Raw genomic sequence first — 19,551 nt, 5'->3', positions numbered from 1 at the left:
GAATGTATCAACGTAGGGGTATGAAGACACAAAGAGGGAAGGGAGGCTGGAACCTCCAGGGGTGGCGCCAACAATTAATTTAATTTTCACAGATAAAGGAGCGAGTCCCCTGGGATGGGGGAGCAATTGAAGGTGGGACTTTGTATTCAGATCTCCTTTCCCCTTGCCATGGTGACTGCGTAAACAGCTTGTTTAGCAGGTCACTTATTAGCAAATACAGCCTGCTCTCAATTGGCTCTGGCTGATCTCCGATCACGTACCTATATCTCTTCATTTATAGCTGCCCTTGCCGTCTGTTTTTTTTTCCTATCTTCTTTTTAAAAACTCTGATATGTTTTACAGCCTCCAGTGGTCTCGTCTTCATCAAAAGTGATGAGAGCGAATCTGAGACGTCAGGAAAAAAATCTTGTTTTGATTCTTTGGTTTTTTTCTGGACACATTGCAACTCTCATTCCTCATTTGCCCCATGTCTGGGAAGCATCTCTATCCTATGTTGAATATTGAAATACATATCTCTCTCTTTCTCTCTCTCTCACCATCCTCCCGGCGAAGCAAAATCTGAGGGCTAATTAGTCCAGAGACACCAGTGGAACGGAAGAACCCACCCCGGGCCACGTACATCCCCTACTGATCTTTGAGAGTACACACACACGTACGCACACACACAAAACAAAAACTAGAGCTATGGAAAAGCTGAGGCAACAGCTGAAATACCTCAATATGATAGAATGTACTGGAATGTATAAGCCTGTTAATGGCTAATGATTTGGATCTTTGACATACAAGAAGTCATTATTTCTAAATTTCCTCTTGACAAATATCATACACTGTGGCTAATATTCCCCACATCAAACCTCTCAAACTTCTCACATACTTTATTTTCCCCCTAACTTTACTTCTTTCCGACTATTCCATCCCCCTCCCGTTCTTTTTCTAATTTCTGATCCCTCCCCTCCATTATCCCTCGTTCCCTTCCCTGGTCACGGCGTCTCACACTAAGCTTCCTCGCCTTCCATCATCTCTTTTCCATCTCTTCCCTCTATCATAGTATCCAACTGTCTCTATGAGTCTTTCTCTACCTCTCTTTCCTACAGTAATTGGATGCTTGATCCATGCGACACGTCCTCCTGGTTCTTAATGAGCCCCTCTCTCCTCAGGCCATCCCATACAGACACTAATGGGGCAGCCAGGTCTCAGACATTTATTACAGGCCATTTCTCCACACAGATGAATGTACAGTGACCGTCAGAAAACAGATGTCATAAGTCAAAAACAAACACAGTACTGAGTGTGACAGTTAGGGGAGTATGATGCTGGAAGTGGAGAAAAGTGGATCATTTTGTATGCTTATTATTGTAGATAGCAGTGATAAACAGATGCACATGTAGACAAGCGAGAGGAGATGTGTTCTTGTCCAGGTCAAAGGTGGTTGTCGGTCTTCATGGGACACAGCTTACCGGATCCCATTTGCATAGCTGTCAGAGAGAGAAAGAAACATTTGCTGTAATTAAATAATTTCCTGTAATCAAATTTTGTTCAATTAAAGATGAAACACACGAAACACTAGGATCTACACGTAATGTAGCATAATTTAGATTGAGGGTAAGTGATTGCACCCACACATGAAGTTTTGGAACCAGCTCTCTGAGCGATCCACCAGACAGGAGATCCATTCATGCAGGGTCACCTTACTGTTCTTGTTATGGTCACATGACCTGTATACATAGAATATACATAAACAAACATAAGTATACTGTTGCAAATACACACACACACACACACACACACACAGGGAAAATTAAGCATACAAACACAAAGGACACATGCAAACAAACACATCTGCACACAATATGCATAGACTGACATTTGTCTTCACCCACAAAGAAACATTATCTTTGAAGGGTACCATTTCCATTTGCGCTAATCCACACACAGCGGGAAGCTCAGTGGGTAATAAACATTATCATTGCTGGGAATGGCTTGACATTGAGCCGGCCAGCCCCACTCCCACAAAACCTGTCGCTGCAAACTGGCAGCACACACACAAGATTTACAACAGAGGCGGGAGAGGGGGAGGTGAGTGAGAGATCGAGAGAGACAGAGATTGAATAGACATAGTAGGGAAGAAAGATAGTGATTAGGACATGGGTTATGGAAGAGATAGTGAAAAATCGGAAACACATACATTGTCATCCTACAAGAAACATGGTATAGATGAGATGGACCCGCTGGCTGCCCTCTAGGTTACAGAGAGCTGGTAGTCCCATCCACCAAACAAGCAGGTGTGAAACAGGGAAGGGACTCAGGGGGTATGCTAATTTGGTATAGAGCAGACCTAACACACTCCATTAAATTTATCAAAACAGGAACATTTTACATTTGGCGAGAAATTCAAAAAGGAAATTACCTTAACAGATAAAAATGTCCTTCTGTGTGCCACCTATATACCCCACTAGAATTCCCATACTTTAATGAAGACAGCTTCTCCATCCTGGAGGGGGAAATCAATCATTTCCAGGCCCAGGGACATGTCTGTGGCGTCCTAAATGCTGGAACCGGACAAGAACCTGACACCCTCAGCATACAGGGGGACAAACACCTGCCTGGAGGTGACAGCATTCCCTCCCCCAAATGCCCCCCTAGGCACAACTATGACAACATAACCAACAAAAACGGATCACAACTCCTGCAGCTCTGTCTCACGCTGGGTTTGTACATAGTCAATGGTAGGGTTCGAGGGGACTCCTATGGTAGGTACACCTATAGCTCATCTCTTGGCAGCAGTACTGTAGACTAATGTATCACTAACCTCAACCCAGAGTCTCTCAGGGCATTCACAGTCAGCCCACTGACACTCCTATCAGACCAGAGCAAAATCACAGTCTACCTGAACAGAGCAATATTCAATAATGAGGCATCAAAGCCAAAGGAACTGAGTAATATTAAGAAATATAGTATGGAAACCTATCCAAAAACAATTAGGCAACAACAAATTCAATCCCTTCTAGACAACTTCTAAAATAAGCAAAACACCACACACATTGCTTCCCACAGGGCCGTGGGGTGAGACAGGGATGCAGCTTAAGCCCCACTCTCTTCAACATATATATCAACAAATTGGCGAGGGCACTAGAAAAGTCTGCAGCACTCGGCCTCACTCTTCTAGAATCTGAAGTAAAATGTCTACTGATGATCTGGTGCTTCTGTCACCAACCAAGGAGAGCCTACAGCAGCACATAGATCGTCTGCACAGATTCTGTCAGACTTGGGCCCTGACAGTAAATCTCAGTCAGACCAAAATAATTGTCTTCCAAAAAAGGTCCAGTCGCCAGGACCACAAATATAAATTCCATCTAGACAGGTAACTTCTACAAGGCTGTGAACGATCTGAGAGACATGGCAAGAAGGGCATTCTATGCCATCAAAAGGAACATAAAATTCGACATACCAATTAGGATCTGGTTAAAAATACTTGAATCAGTTATAAAACCCATTAGCCATTATGGTTGTGAGATCTGGGGTTTGCTCAACAACCAAGAATTCACAAAATGAGACAAACACTAAATTGGGACTCTGGGTGCAGAATTCTGCAAAAATGTCCTCAGTGTACAACGTAAAACACCGAATAACGCTCGCAGAGCAGAATTAGGCCGATAAGAGACGTTCAACTCTACAACCACCTAAAAGGAAGCGATACCCAAACCTTCCTTAACAAAGCCATCACCTACAGAGAGATGAACCTGGAGAAGAGTCCCCTAAGCAAGCTGGTATTGGGGCTCTGTTCACAAACAAACAGACCAAAGGACAGCAACACAATTAGACCCAACCAAATCATGAGAAAACAAAAAGAGAATTACTTAACACATTGTAAAGAATTAACAAAAAAACAGAGGATGCTAGAATGCTATTTGGCCCTAAACAGAGAGTACACAGTGGCAGAATACCTGACCACAGTGACTGACCCAAATTTAAGGAAAGATTTTGATAAACTCCCATATCTACTGGGTGAAATACCACAGTGTGCCATCACAGGAAAAATATTTGTGACCTGCTGCCACAAGAAAAGGGCAACCAGTGAAGAACAAACACAATTGGAAATACATCCCAAATGCATGTTTACTTATTTTCCCTTTTGTACTTTATATATACAGTGTTGTAACAATGTGCAAATGGTTAAACTCAAAAAAAGAAACGTCCCTTTTTTAGGACCCTGTCTTTCAAAGATAATTCATAAAGTTCCAAATAACTTCACAAACCTTTATTTTAAAGGGGTTAAACACTGTTTCAATTAACCATAAACAATTAATGAACATGCACCTGTGGAATGGTTGTTAAGACACTAACAGCTTACAGATGGTAGGCAACTAAGGTCACAGTAATGAAAACTTAGGACACTAAAGAGGCCTTTCTACTGACTCTGAAAAACACAGAAAGAAAGAGGCCCAGGGTGCCTGTTCATCTGTGTGAATGAGTCTTAGGCATTCTGCAAAGAGGCATGAGGACTGCAGATGTGGCCAGGGCAATAAATTGCAATGTCCATACTGTGAGATGCCTAAGACAGCACTATAGGGAGACAGGATGGACAGGACAGCTGATTGTCATCGCAGTGGCAGACCTCGTGTAACAGCACCTGCATAGGATTGGTACATCTGAACATCACACCTGCAGGACAGGAACAGGATGGCAACAACAACTGCCCGAGTTACACCAGGAACACACAATCCCTCCATCAGTGCTCAGACTGTCTGCAATAGGCTGAGAGAGGCTGGACTGAGGCATGTTGTAAGGCAGGTCCTCACCAGACATCACCGGCAACAACGTTGCCTATGGGCACAAACAGGACTGGACTAGCAAAAAGTGCTCTACATTGACGATTTGCGATTTGCGGTCTCACCAGGGGTGATTGCCGGATTCACATTAATCGTCGAAGGAATGAGCGTTACACCGAGGCCTGTACACTGAAGTGGGATCGATTTGGAGGTGGAGGGTCCGTCATGGTCTGGGGCGGTGGGTCACAGCATCATCGGACTGAGCTTGTTGTCATTGCAGGCAATCTCAACGCTGTGCGTTACAGGGAAGACATCCTCCTCCCTCATGTGGTACCCTTCCTGCAAGCTCATCCTGACATGATCCATCCAGCATGACAATGCCACCAGTCCTACTGCTCATTCTGTGCGTGATTTGCTGCAAGACAGGAATATCAGTGTTCTACCATGGCCAGTGAAGAGCCTGGATCTCAATTTAATTGAGCACGTCTGGGACCTGTTGGATCAGAGGCTGAGGGCTAGGGCCATTCCCCCCAGAAATGTCCAGGAACTTACAGGTGCCTTGGTGGAAGAGTGGGGTAACATCTCACAGCAAGAACTGGCAAATCTGGTGCAGTCCATGAGGAGGAGATGCACTGCAGTAATTAATGCAGCTTGTGGCCACACCAGACACTGATGGTTACTTTTGATTTTGACCCCCCCCCCCCCCCCCCCCCTTTGTTCAGGGACACATTATTCAATCTCTGTTAGTCATGTGTCTGTGGAACACATTCAGTTGTCTCAGTTGTTGAATCTTGTTATGTTCATACAAATATTTACACATGTTAAGTTTGCTGAGGGGGGGGGGGGGAGGGTGAGGACTGGTTAGTAGAGGGAGAGCGTGGCTCAGAAGAAGGCTGATTGGCACAGGGGATGTCTGTTGAGGATGGAGTGGAGAGAGCACATGTGAAAGGGAGGTGCAACATGGAATGGGGTAAATGCCATGACATGGTGAGACATTTTAACCCTCTACATTCAGGAAATCATTTGATATTCCATTTACAAATTGGTTTAATTTCCCCAAATGTCACATTTTTCCATAGCATTCTCAATGTATAAGTTTAATTGATAAGTATTTTCTTTATTGACTGAGATGAAATTATATCGATAGTTGGCAACTGATAAAGACAGTAATGAACATAGTGGGGATTTGTATTTGTATGTATTTGTATGTGGTGCATAGAGGATAAGGTAAATGTGAAGTCTAATGTGTATTCAGAGTGGGGCTCACTGGAAGAAGAAGTTAGCACATTGCTCGAGAGGCATCCTCTTGTAGCGCAACTTCCTCAGGTCCCTCTGGCTCAGCTTCCCGTCCTTGTTCTTGTCCAGCAGGGCAAACCGCCGCTACACGATTCAGGAGAGGAAAGAGAGGTAACATCTCAGCAGAAGAATATTAAATGACAAAAATGTGCCATTCATGCCCAGGTTCTCCTATTTGCCAATAACTACAAGGAGGCTGAACAGAGTGGGAGGGAGGAGGAAGGAGGACAACGAGAAGGTTAAGGATGTGGTTAGTTGAATAGATAAAGGAATGGTGAGAGGACAGGAAGGCAGGGATGGGGATATAATATTACCATCCAGTTTACTTTCTTATTGAATAATTGAGTGATTATTGACAGTCTATTTATACTGGGGTTCCTGTAAGCCCCCTCATTCTGAGTTGTGGAAGACCACACAATAAGCTGAACAGGAGCTTGTTAACCTTAGCAATTTAACACCACAACACAAATCATAGTGGTCTTATGCCAAAGTGCTCTTCATGCCCTTCAATATAGTTCATGATAAGTGTAATCAGGTGCAGTAGCGCTTGGGTAGAGATAAATCTTGCAAACACTGCAGCCGTCCAGGACCATAGTTGCCAAGCCCTTTTCTTTTGTCTTGTCTCTTACCTGGGCTAGTTGGGTGCGCTGGGTATGGCTCAGGCAGCTCTGGGGCAGGGCATAGGGGGCATAAGACTTTCCCATACGACTTAACAGGAGGAACCAGTCCATTAGACGGTATGGGAATTGGCCATACTCCTCCTCTGTGCAGTTTGCCTTGGGAACTTGGAAACAAACATAAGAAAAGCATGAAGTGCGAACTGGACATGAATAAGGCTTATTATGTAGGTACAGTACTGTGAGTGAGTTTGTGTGTCCTACCAAGACAGGGTCCTATATGAGCCAGTCCAATGCGACGTCTCTTGCGGCAGGCTTCTCTATGCAGCAGACACTCATTCCCATAGGTCTTTCCCAGAACACTGCACACTGGTGCCCCCTGCCTGCACACACAAATCATTACACGCGTAATGAATAAAGCTTACATTTCCTTATTGATCGAAACAGTTTGCGCATATATTTTGACACATTTTGTGATGTTTTTTGTTCATTTTGGTGTTTGGCAGGTTTTCTTTGGGCTGTTCGAGCACACAATTTTTTCTTGAGGCAAGCTGAAGTTCGATAGCCAAAGTCTACGCCTCTTCGCCAGTGATCTGTCAACAGTAGGGATTCTTCATTAAAGTGTTTGCTGTCATTCAATGACTGATGACTGGTTTTCAAGCAATTATTTTCACTTGAGAAATACTGCACCAAACATCTTAGTTAGATTGCATGACTAAGACCTGCAAAAATGTCTAAATAATGACCAATTTCTTGATCTTAGGTTGATTCTGACTATTTTGAAGAAGTGTTACTGTAAGGGAGAACGGGGACGAAAGTTACTCAGAGATTGATAGAGCTAGAGACACCATTTCTTTTAATGACAAACAACTTATACATGTCCTCGACCATTAGCAACTGGAATTACATTTCTGGCGTAAATTAGTTGAAATGAAACAGACCGAGAATAGAACTCCCACAAAGTTACCATTGTACCTGCTGGCAGGGTGGGAGTTATACAGCCTTGGGATGAAAGTAACAGCTATCTCCATGATTCTGGTTTGTAATGGTCATTAACTTTCAGCAAATGTACTACCAGACATAATTTCATGTTTGTGTCGATTTGAATAGTTAATGCAATAGGTTCGTAATTTATGAAAATGAGCCGTGTCAACATCGCAATGTTGTGCAACCACAATATTTTGCCTTACAATATTAAATCGGTGTAATGCACCTGTCTTGAATACAACTGAATTAAGTTTGTGGTGTGGCCCTACCGTGGGCAGGTCTTCGGACACACACACTTTGGGACGAGGACTTCGTTGTCCTGCACCACTTGGCACCAGGAGCCCATTGGACTGTGACACTTCAGCAGCTCACACAGTTGGACTGGGACATGGGGAGGGATGGAGGGAGGAAAAGGGAAACAGTGGAGGAAGTGACTGTCACTAGGCGTTAAATATTTACTGAGTTTGTGCATGAATTTAATGTTGGATATAAATCAACTAGGACAAAGTTAACAATGATGGCAGACTTGTCTCACCTGGGTCCACTCTTCCCAGGTATGGTCTTAGACTGTCCTCAGCCTGCCTTTGTTTGCGCTGGGATCTTCCTCCCTGAACAACCCACAGAATTCAGGAGCAAAAAGAGACAGACAGCTCTGTTATCAGTTTGTAACATTGAATAGACCCAGAACATGTGTTTGTCTCTTTATGTTGTGATCTTTGAGGCCGCTGTACTAGTACAGCATATTTGAGGCCCTTTCCACTCAACATGAGTTGATAACGTCAATGGCTGTGTTCTGGAGAAACTTTTTTTTAAATTATATTTTAGATGGTTGGTTCTCAGACAAATAGAGGCCAAGCAACAGTCAGAGCCTCCCAAACAAGTCTCTTCAGCCATAATACATATGTACATGCCTGCCTGTCTAAATAAAATGAAATAAAATCATATTTTACTTGTCACAAGCTTCATAAACAACAGGGTCCTTCTGCAGCAATGCAGAGTTAAAGATAAAAAATAAAATAGAAATAGGGACACAAAGAAATACACTGTGAATAACATGGCTATATTGGCTATATCAATGGCTATATCAAAATACATGGCTATATCAAAATAACATGGCTATATTCAGGGAGTACCAGTACCGAGTTGATGTACGAGGTAATTGAGGTAGTTATTTGCATATAGGTAGGGTTAAAGTGACTGAGCAATTGGATAGATAGACAGTAGCAGCAGCAGCATGTAGCCATTTCATTAGCCATTTTGCAGTCTTGTTTAGCAGTCTTATGGCTTGGGGGTAAAAGCTGTTTAGGGTCCTACTGGTTCCAGACTTGGTGCACTGGTACTGTTTTCCGTGTGGTATCGGTGAGAACAGTCTATAGCTTGGGTGGCTGGAGTCTTTGAAAATGTTTTGGCCTTCCTATTACACCGCCTGGTATGGAGGTCCTGGATGGCAGGGAGCTCCGCCCCAGTGATATACTGGGCCGTACTCATCACCCTTTGTAGTGCCTTGCGGTCTTGCAGTTGCCATCAGTCAAGATACTCTCAATGGTGCAGCTGTATAACTTTTTGAGGATCTGAGGGCCCATGCCAAATCTCAGCCTTCTGGAGGGGGAAGAGGTGCTTTCCAGTGCTGCATTTGTGAATTGGGAGGTTCCAGAACAAAAAGTAAGCGTGAGAAAGGGGTGACCTGGGGAGTTATGAGGTACCAGAATGCAATACAATAAAAATTAAAAAATAGAAATCACCTTAATAGTAAAGCATTGCATGCATATCATCTCATTTGTGTAGTGGCATAGAACAGTAGAGTAGAGGCACATTATTAGTAGCCTAGGGTGCAGGAAAAATGTGACCTTTTATAAATGCATTTAATTCAAATCTACATAATTTTACATGAATGGAGACTTTGGCAGAGTATTTTTTTAATACCACACACATCGAAATGGCACTTTGACACTGACAAACTGAGAATCTGAAATCAATAAAACCAACCTTGTCTTGAATCCATCAATAGCCTAGGCCCAGGTGTTCGGAGACACATATTGTAGGATACAATATGAGAAGGAAATTAGTCCTAAAAATGGCAATGGCTGATGGCTCCTGCCAAAAGCCTATATCTCTTGTTTTTCTTTGTAAAACAATATTTGGAAGTTGATCAAATATTTAGGTAGCCTACAGCATAGAGTATTCTCTTTTCAGCAGGAGCCATTTGCTTTCCAACCTGTGTTTTCCCTCAATTGAATTTGAAATATTGCAAAAGGCCTGTTTTGTCTGCATGCGGTTTTTTCAAAGACAGATTTGTCACACGTTCCTGACTGTAGACTATTCCTGTTATTGGGCTACAATCAACAGCTAGGTAATTTTTTAAAAAATGCTATTGATCTGCTGTTGCTAAATTATAGGCCTTCTCATGGTGTAGTTGCCTATTCTGAATAATTTCATGTATTTCTGAACAGACAACAGTAATGATATACTTTTAGCAAATGTATTTCAATTTATCAGGGGTGCTGCAGTTCCTTCACAACCCTTCGCGCAATTCTATAAGGAAATAGATGAAGTGCAATGCTGGAGAGATGAGAGTTGCAGGCTGAGCAGTGAGGGAGAGAGATCATATAAAGTGAATCTCATTCTAGCTGTGTGAGAGAAACTGTACTGGCTGCTTCTCACACAGCCACAGCCAAGCGTTTGTCTGAAATCATAGGTTACAATGTTGAGCATTGTAGCCCATGATAAACCCAGGCAGGCCCATCCTGAATCAACCTTTACAATATTAGGCCCCGGCTGAAAATCTACTTTTTCCACGTAATTTTTTTGCGGGTTTGGGAATATCAAAAGGCAGAGGAATTTTTACATTGAAAAAACAGAAAATTATTTCTCATGCCACGAGAGGTACCGGATCCGGCCAAATAGGTTCCAGTGTTGTGCGGAAAAGCTCCCCCCTGCCAGAAATACCCCCCACCCCCTCAATTCTTCATTGCTGCGACTTGCTTGAACGCACACACACTCAATTCTTCATTGATGAGACTTGCTTACTAGTTTAAATTTCTGATCACGTTTGGCTGCTTTTCATTAAAAAAAAATGCTTATGTTGGTTAATCGCAGGGCGGCACTAATAATGTCTGCAGTTTTCGGTTTGGCTATTTTAATCATTTTTGGTGACCTATCATGCCCTCTGATTTGTGCCACAGGAAGTATTAGACTACAAAGGAAGAGGTTATTTCAGCAATAATTGTTTTCAGAGCCGTTTACTGTTCTCTCTACCCATCCCTCAAATCGCCCATCCCATGGTGCTTTTCCTACATTTTCTTTTGACTTTTTAAAAGTAATAATAAATAAACAATAATAAATCTGAAATTTGTACTCCGGGCAAAAAATAAAGTTCAAATATATAAGTCAACATGAGTGCATATCCATAATCACAGTAAACTGTTATAAGAGAAAAAAATATATATAAAAAATAAATGTATAATAGTATAATTGTCACTGCCGTTAAAAGAAGAGGACCAAGGTGCAGCGTGGTGAGCGTACATTTTATTTTATTTAGGGAAATAGACACCGAAAAACCCCAGCAAACACTACAAAAACAAACTGTGAAGCTAAAGGCTATGTGCCCTACAAACAAAGACAACTTCCCACAAAGACAGGTGGGAAAAAAAAGGGCTACCTAAGTATGGTTCTCAATCAGAGACAACAATAGACAGCTGCCTCTGATTGAGAACCACACCCGGCCAAACAAAGAAATAGAAAACATAGAAATAAAGAAACTAGAATGCCCACCCTAGTCACACCCTGGCCTAACCAAAATAGAGAATAAAAGCCTCTATGGCCAGGGCGCGACAATAATAAACAAAACTATGACTGAATGTGCCTCCATGAAGAATCCCCTCCCCAATTGGTCCTCCCCCCACCTCTCAACCACAAAACACAATAATGATAATAATAATAGAAATTAAAACACAAAAAAGATATAGCAAGGTATATATACACACACATATGTACAGTACATATACAGATTCACAGGACATCTCTTTTCCTACATCTGTCACACCCTGACCTTAGAGAGCCTTTTTATTTCTCCATTTGGTTAGGTCAGGGTGTGATTTGGGTGGGCATTCTAGTCTGTCTATTTCTTTGTTGGCCTAGTATGGTTCCCAATCAGATTGGTTTACCGTTGTCTCTGATTGGGGATCATACTTAGATAGCCCTTTTTCCCACCTTCAGTTTGGGATCTTGTTTTTGTATTGTTGCGGTTTAGCGCTACAGAGCTTTTGTTGTTTTTTTCTTGGTGTTCATTAATAAAGGAATGATGTACGCCTATCACACTGCACCTTGGTCTAATTCCAAGAACGGACGTAACATCAGCTATGCAGGTGATATTTCCACCTGGATGACATTACATAATCAGCAAGACGGAGATGCTCTCCATCTGAGGGAATGCCTGCCCATTCTTAGATGTTAGATCATCCGAAATAATCACGTCATTTACATTCCAGCCCTTGTCAGCTCCAGATTTGACTACTTCAACTCACACCCTTCTGGAATTCCTGCATTCTCAGATTCCCATCTGTTATTAATCTCTACATTGTAATCAAGTGTTTCAAAATTCTGTACTTTAATTAACATGAACAGTTGAAGTCGGAAGTTTACATACACTTCCGAAAATTCTTGTTAACAAACTATAGTTTTGGCAAGTCGGTTAGGATATCTACATTGTTTATGACAAGTAATTTTTCCAACAATTGCTTACAGACAGATTATTTCACAAAATGCAATCACAATTCCAGTGGGTCAGAGGTTCACATACACTAAGTTGACTGTGCCTTTAAACAGCTTGGAAAATTCCAGAAAAAGACGTCATGGCTTTAGAAGCTTCTGATTGGCTAATTGACATCATTTGAGTCAGTTGGAGGTGTACCTGTGGTTGTATTTCAAGCCCTACCTTGAAAATTGTAGACCTTCCCAAGTCTGGTCCAGCCTTGGGATCAATTTCCAAATGCCTGAAGGTACCACGTTCATCTGTACAAACAATAGTACGCAAGTATAAACACCATGGCACAACGCAGCCGTCGTACCACTTAGGAAGGAGACGCGTTCTGTCTCCTAAAGATGAACGTACTTTGGTACAAAAAGTGCAAATCAATCCCAGAACAACAGCAAAGGACCTTGTGAAGATGCTGGAGGAAACGGGTACAAAAGTATTTATATCCACAGTAAAATTAGTCCTATATCGACATAACCTGAAAGGCCGTTCAGCAAGGAAGAAGCAACTGCTCCAAAACTGCCACAAAATAAGGCAGACTACAGTTTGCAACTGCACATGGGGACAAAGATAGTACTTTTGGGTGAAATGTCCCCTGGTCTGATGAAACAAAAATAGAACTGTTTGGCAAAATTGACGATTGTTATGTTCAGAGGAACAAGGGGAGGATTGCAAGCCAAACACCACCATCCCAAAAAGCATGGGGGTGGCAGCATCATGTTGTGGGGTGCTTTTCTGCAGGAGGGACTGCTGCACTTCACAAAATAGATGGCATCATGAGAAATTAATATTCTGTGGATATATTGAAGCAACATCAAGACATTGGTCGCAAATGGGTCTTCTAAATGGACAATGACACCAATCATACTTCCAAAGTTGTGGCAAAATGGCTTAAGGACAATAAAGTCAAGGTATTGGAGTGGCCATCACAAAGCCCTGACCTCAATCCTATAGAACATTTTTGGGCAGAACTGAAAAAGCATGTGCGAGCAAGGAGGCCGACTAACCTGACTCAGTTACACCAGCTCTGTCAGGAGGAATGGGCCCAAATTCACCCAACTTATTGTGGGAAGCTTGTGGAAGGCTACCCAAAACATTTCACCCAAGTTAAACAATTTAAAGGCAATGGTATCAAATACTAATTGAGTGTATGTAAACTTCTGACCCACTTGGAATGTGATGAAAGAAATAAAATCTGAAATAAAACACTCTATACTATTATTCTGACATTTTACATTCTTAAAATGAAGTGGTGAATTTTTACAAGGATTAAATGTCAGGGATTGTGAAAAACTGAGTTTAAATGTCTTTGGCTAAGGTGTATGTAAACTTCCGACTTCAACTGTATGTTCAGATCATTCCTGAGAGAGAAGTGTAGTAATATCTCCAGATGGGCGTGTGGTACCCTTCCTCACCCATGCCAACAAGATGTTACTTCTTGTGGGATCTTTGCCTTGAAAGTAAGAATGAGAGTATAGGTAATGCACAATTAACCTACTGAAAATATACTGACTAAAAGGCAAAACAGAATTGTCAAATTATAGTAGTCACGTTCGCTAGAATAAATGTCAGACCAAAGCGCAGCAGATGTTGAGTTCCACATTACTAATAGAAAGTGAAACTAAGCAAAGACAAAAACAAATAAACAACAAACTAACAACAAACCGTAACAGAGATTCTACGTGCACTAACTCAAAACAATTTCCCATAAACATAGGTGGGAAAAACAGCTACTTAAATATGGTCCCCAAATTAGAGACAACGATTACCAGCTGCATCTAATTGGGAATCATACACAATTACCAACATAGAAAAACATATCTAGAACCCCACATAGAAATAATAAACTAGACTATGTGGGGTTCTAACACCCCAGTCACGCCCTGACCTACTCTACCCTATAGCTGTGTCGTTGTATACTTGCAAATTATTATCTTTCCTCTAACAATTTTGTTGTGGAAAACTGAAATGCTCGTCGCATTTTTCTCCCATTTTGCTGAATTTGTTTTGAAGGAGGAGTCGATTGTCTTTTCAAATACGGACAAAGATGTTAACATCATGAGAGAAGAAATAGCAGTCACTCTCCTCCAAAACACTGTTATGTTCATTTTCTAATTTAATATAATTATAGATTAAAAACACATTTATATGGATCTTTCAAGGTTCTTTGATCCAACGACTAGAGGGCCACTAAAACACATGTATTTAAATAATTTTGTTACAAGAAACCTATACTATTCCCTTGTTCTCTGTTCCCCGTTTTGTCAGAAAAATACATGTAAAGATGTGTAGACTACTTGACATTATGTTTTGCTAGATGACCTGAGCCAGCTGTGCTACTTCTGTGGGGAGGTGAACAATAATGAGGAAGACACTAACTGTGTGAAAACTAACTGCTTGTTCACTTCTAAAAGGCAAATTTTTATGAGTACAAACTTGTATAAGCAGTAATATTTCTAAAAGGTAGTATTTTCCGCTTTGTCTGATAATTAAATATATGGTAATTCAAAAAAATGTATTTAAAGTTTTAAATATATTAACATTTTTCATCATACATTTCAGATTGGCTGTGACTGCTGCCCATGATGGTTCCACCAGTCCTGTATGAAAACCATCCCATCATTGGAGGATTATGTCTGCGCTGCCTGTGAGGACTAGGTTAGGCTTGAGGTCCAGGCGACGGTATCACCTGGAAAACTATCTGTAAAAAGTGGACGAAATGTTCAGTCGAGCTGTTGCAACTTTCTAATTTGTTTATGTTATTTATTGTCTTTTAATATGTCATTTTATATCTTATTAGGCAAATATTTACATTTGTATTTCATATTTAATGTTTGTTAACAAACTAACTTTCTGTGAGGTTTTTGTGTTATTGTGTGATAAAATGTGTGTATTATCTTTAATTTCTTAAAGATTACAAATTGTATATGTTTCTTTATAATCTAATTTTGCTTTCTGTGGCACACAATAGTGGTTAACATGACCAAAATGGGGGGGGGGGGGGGTTGAAAGAGAATTTCAGCAGGCAAGAAAATAGCCTTGCCAAAACTCCCCTCCCCCCTTTTAATTCCCTTAATTTTGTGGCTAGAGTCAAGTACTTTCTGTGGCACACATCAGAGTCAAATACTTTCTATAGAACAAACTTCACATCAGGATAGTTAACCAAAATGAATAACTAATGTATGTGTGTTATATTAAACAGAGGGAGTAAAATGTAGGTAAGCAATAAACATTTTAGAACAACTATTAGTCGAATAAGACACGGGAGAGAGGACAAATTTTGGCAAAGAGATTTATTTATAGACTAATACACTTGAAACAAATAGCCAAACCGAAAATCTGCAGACATTACTAGTGTCTCCCACGCGATCAAACCGACAAAATAATTTAATGAAATGCAGCCTAACATGATCAGAAATCTCAACTAACAATCAAGTAGCAGCAATGAAGAATTGAGTGCGTGCGAGTTTCGCGAAGGGGTGAGAGTTCTGGTAGGGGGGTTAGCTTTTCGGGACAACACCTGAACAAAACAGTCCAAAATGGAGAGGTGCCGGATCCCAGCAGTGTGTGGACCATATTAATTCCTTAGTGATGTGGACACAGAGGAATTTGAAGGTCTCAACCCGCTCCACCACGGCCCCATCAACATTATCAGTCTGCTACTGATAATAATAAAACAATTATTCAAGCCAATCCAGTGTCCATAAGCTATTTCACTTTATATATGGAAGCTATTTAGATTGATGACTTTTTTGTAGTATATGGAAGCTTGACTGGCACAGAACAGCCCCCCACCCCTGAATCTATCCTCAATCTACTACCAGGGTCTTTGTAGTCTGAGCCAGACCCACATCTGCCCTGAACATATGCTCCATTCTAATGAGAAACAGGTGTATTGTGACCCAAAATTCTGGAGCCTCAGCTCCCAAAGCCCAATTTAACACAAATGTATCGCCATTTAAACTCCAACTCAATTCCATTTCAATAACAAACAGATACATGTTGGTTTACCTCCATCTAATTCCAAAATGTGGGACCATTTCTCAATGTGCATGCTACAAGCTTTCCTACTTCTGTAGGCCCAAATATTTTTCCTTCTGTTGTTTTGACATGCCAAGGGATTTCCTCAGCTGTACACACGTTATGCAGTATGCATTGACTTCTATGAACAGTCCTCAATGTATAACAGTCCCACCTGGGATGGAAATATACATTTCTCAGGTTACCAGGGGTGTATTCAGTGAGATGAAACATTTAGAACGCTGAAGATAAATATGTAATGAATAGAGCTTACAACATTTAGTATTATACATGACAGACCATAAACTGTGACAGACAGACAATCATAGTGTATGTTCTATAACCGTCGGTAACATTTGTCTGAATCTTCTGTAACATTGTACTCTTTTGAACAGGTCCCAGCCTCCTAATGTAATGAGGAGAAATGTTATACTCACCATGGCCAGGTCAAGGTGAAAGGTCAGGACCAGCAGGCAGAGCAGGTTTATAGTCAGGTGCATTGTGGTCAAGATGGCAGGCTGACCACGGGAGAAAGGAGTTTCTAACAGGTCAATTCATCTGTTATACCACTTGTATATCAAATGTAAATAAAAAAATCTTAGCATTTAAACAATATCCTTTGAAATTATTTTTATGCATAGACTGTAAAACAACCGAAGTTACGGAGGAGTGAAAGACAAATACAACTTTCAGATTGTCAATTTATCCATAAATGCTTGGATAACAGACACATATTTCTTAATTATCTCCTTCCCTAATGCAGCTCATTTATTGTAATTTCCCTCCATTATTTAACAGTCATTCCAATAATGTAGAATAAAACAATGAAGCTCAGTCAGAAGAAAGCAATAATTTCCCATTACTGTACTGTAGAAGCCAGATTGAGTTACATGGAGAGGACATTAGACATCAACAGAGGAAGTCATTATATGGAACAAGTCATGTTCCTCCACTGCTTCAAAAATCTTACCAGTTTCACTTGCTTCTGTCCTCCGTTGCTATTTTCCTTGTTCTCCTGCGTCTTGCCAGCTGCATAGCTTTCCCTCTCCTTTTCACACACCTTTTGAAGGTATCTGTTTTTATGGTCCAAATCTGCTCCCATACTTTCTCTCTCCTTTTATTTGATTGTCTATTTTTACATTTTCACCTTATCTCTCCCTCCTCCCTTCTTTCTGCCTCCTCCTCTTACCGAAATGTTCTCTCACTTCAGTTCACATTATCCCCCTGTTGAGAGGCCACATCAGCAGACCCAAAATACTCAGAGCAAAATACTTCAGTCATTAGGCAGTCAATCAATTAGACAAAAACAGAAAATGCTATTTAAGACATAGGTAAAGGTAACTATTGTGAGAGAGTGTATGAATAGGGCTTAACTGAACCTATGATTTAAAAAAAGAGGAAGAGAGTGAGTGAATGAGTGAGAGAGATGGAGGAGAGCAAGAGACAGAGAGAGAGACAGAGACAGAGAGACAGAGAGACAGAGAGACAGAGAGACAGAGAGACAGAGAGACAGAGAGATTTATTGGCTGAGCCCATGTGTTCTCTGGCCTGTAAATATGTCTGTGAACGAGTGCCAACCTCAATGAGAACCAGTTTCCCTTCCTTACAAACCGGTCATCGTGCACACCTCAAATACACTGCAGAGGTGAATGGGGATAATAGCAACGTTTGTATGTTCAGTGTTGTGAAAGAATAAAGCCCATAGCAATTACTATCCTCCATTTTCAGAGAACCTCATAGGTATGAACATACATTTATCTTCATCAATCCTCATAAAGGAACAAACTTTACACAGTTTGTCAGGGCTGAAGATACTGATGTAGGGAGGGAAGCTCCCGCTTAGCCCAGTCCAAGCTCTTCTCTGTCATGGCACCTTAATGGTGGAACCAGCTTCCCTCACATCAGAGTCCCTGCCTATCTTCCGAAAACATCTACATCTGAAACCCTACCTCTCTAAGAGTATCTTAAATAATCTCATAGCAACCCCCCTCTCGTACCCCCCCAACACACAAAAAAAGCCTTTTGTGAACTAACACTCGTACTTGACTCTTTTCCCCTCTACTAGCACTGACTTTACTGATAGCTACTTTTATTGAGGAAAAATGTACTTACTATGACTGTGATATGTGGTTGTCCCACCTAGCTATCTTCAGATGAATGCACTATAAATTACTAAAATGTAAAAAATGTGGAGAATGACTTACTGAGTAGGCCGCAGGGGTATTCAACTCTTACCCTACGAAGTCCAAAGCCTGCTGGTTTTCTGTCTTACTTAATAAGTAATAGCACACAGCTGGTGTCCCAGGTCTAAATCAGTCCCTGATTCGAGGAGAACAATGAAAAAATGCAGTGGAACTGGCTTCAAGGTCCAGAGTTGAATTTGAGGGAGCTAGGGTATCAATGTCAGGAGAAGCTTAACACTGTCACCTAGTGGCCATTATGATGCACGACTGCTATATTTTGGGGGAACTAATTTGTTGATGGTACTGTCTGTATACAGTACATGGTCCAACAGCAGAACCTCAATTATTATTCCAAACTTTGAGTTAGCTAACCTAATTTCTCTATTTTCTTTCTGAATTAAAAGCTCTCAGATTTCTCACTAGATTAAAATGTCATGACCTTCTGAAACTTCAAACGCATGATCGTCAAATGGGATTTGAGAGCCAACGAGTGGAAAAAAAAACATGTACTGTCATCCCTCTGAAAACCGTTCAGAGTTTGTGTGAGAGAGTGGTTGTGTGAGTGTGTGAGTGAGAGAAATTCTTCAATCCCTTATTTCCATGATTACATGTATTTTTTGCAAATTTTATATACACCCTACACTCTGATAACACATTATGGTAGCATAAGCCTGCTATCTATACTGTAGCAGTTTATATCCCAAAATGTGCACAAAACCTGAGACCAGTGAGCGCGCGCACCTTTACTGAGGGCGGGAGGAAAGTATGACAGCTGGCTTCAGCGTCGAAGCTGGGTGAGGGCTGAAAAACAGGTAGCCTATTTATTTAAATGAATATAAAGATAGGCCTACAACATTTCCAAAGCCTTGTACTTCTGCTATCGCACCGGTCAAACGGTCGTTTTATGAAACAAACAATTTGCACCA

General features: G+C 41.2%; 1 protein-coding gene across 2 annotated transcripts; it reads right to left on the bottom strand.

Annotated features, from left to right (window-relative positions):
- Window positions 1–1,187: 1,187 nt before the first annotated feature.
- Window positions 1,188–18,790, bottom strand: LOC110502514 (SPARC). 2 transcript variants are annotated; one of them, XM_021580582.3, is made up of 10 exons: window positions 18,647–18,790; window positions 17,413–17,666; window positions 16,880–16,960; window positions 8,205–8,277; window positions 7,939–8,050; window positions 6,947–7,065; window positions 6,695–6,849; window positions 6,037–6,149; window positions 1,621–1,715; window positions 1,188–1,475 (listed from the first exon to the last, which is right to left on the bottom strand). In XM_021580582.3, the coding sequence occupies exons 2-10, from the start codon at window positions 17,542–17,544 to the stop codon at window positions 1,420–1,422; spliced, it is 936 nt and encodes a 311-aa protein (XP_021436257.2). In that variant the 5' UTR covers window positions 17,545–17,666; window positions 18,647–18,790; the 3' UTR covers window positions 1,188–1,419. The 2 variants fall into 2 exon arrangements, with proteins under 2 accessions (XP_021436257.2, XP_090074121.1); XM_090217995.1 differs by lacking the exon at window positions 17,413–17,666.
- Window positions 18,791–19,551: the final 761 nt, after the last annotated feature.

The sequence above is a fragment of the Oncorhynchus mykiss genome, chromosome 23 (assembly GCF_057628025.1).
Source record: "Oncorhynchus mykiss isolate SJ-2025 chromosome 23, ASM5762802v1, whole genome shotgun sequence".
NCBI lineage: Eukaryota > Metazoa > Chordata > Actinopteri > Salmoniformes > Salmonidae > Oncorhynchus > Oncorhynchus mykiss.
This window is presented reverse-complemented; position numbering and strand designations above follow the sequence as displayed.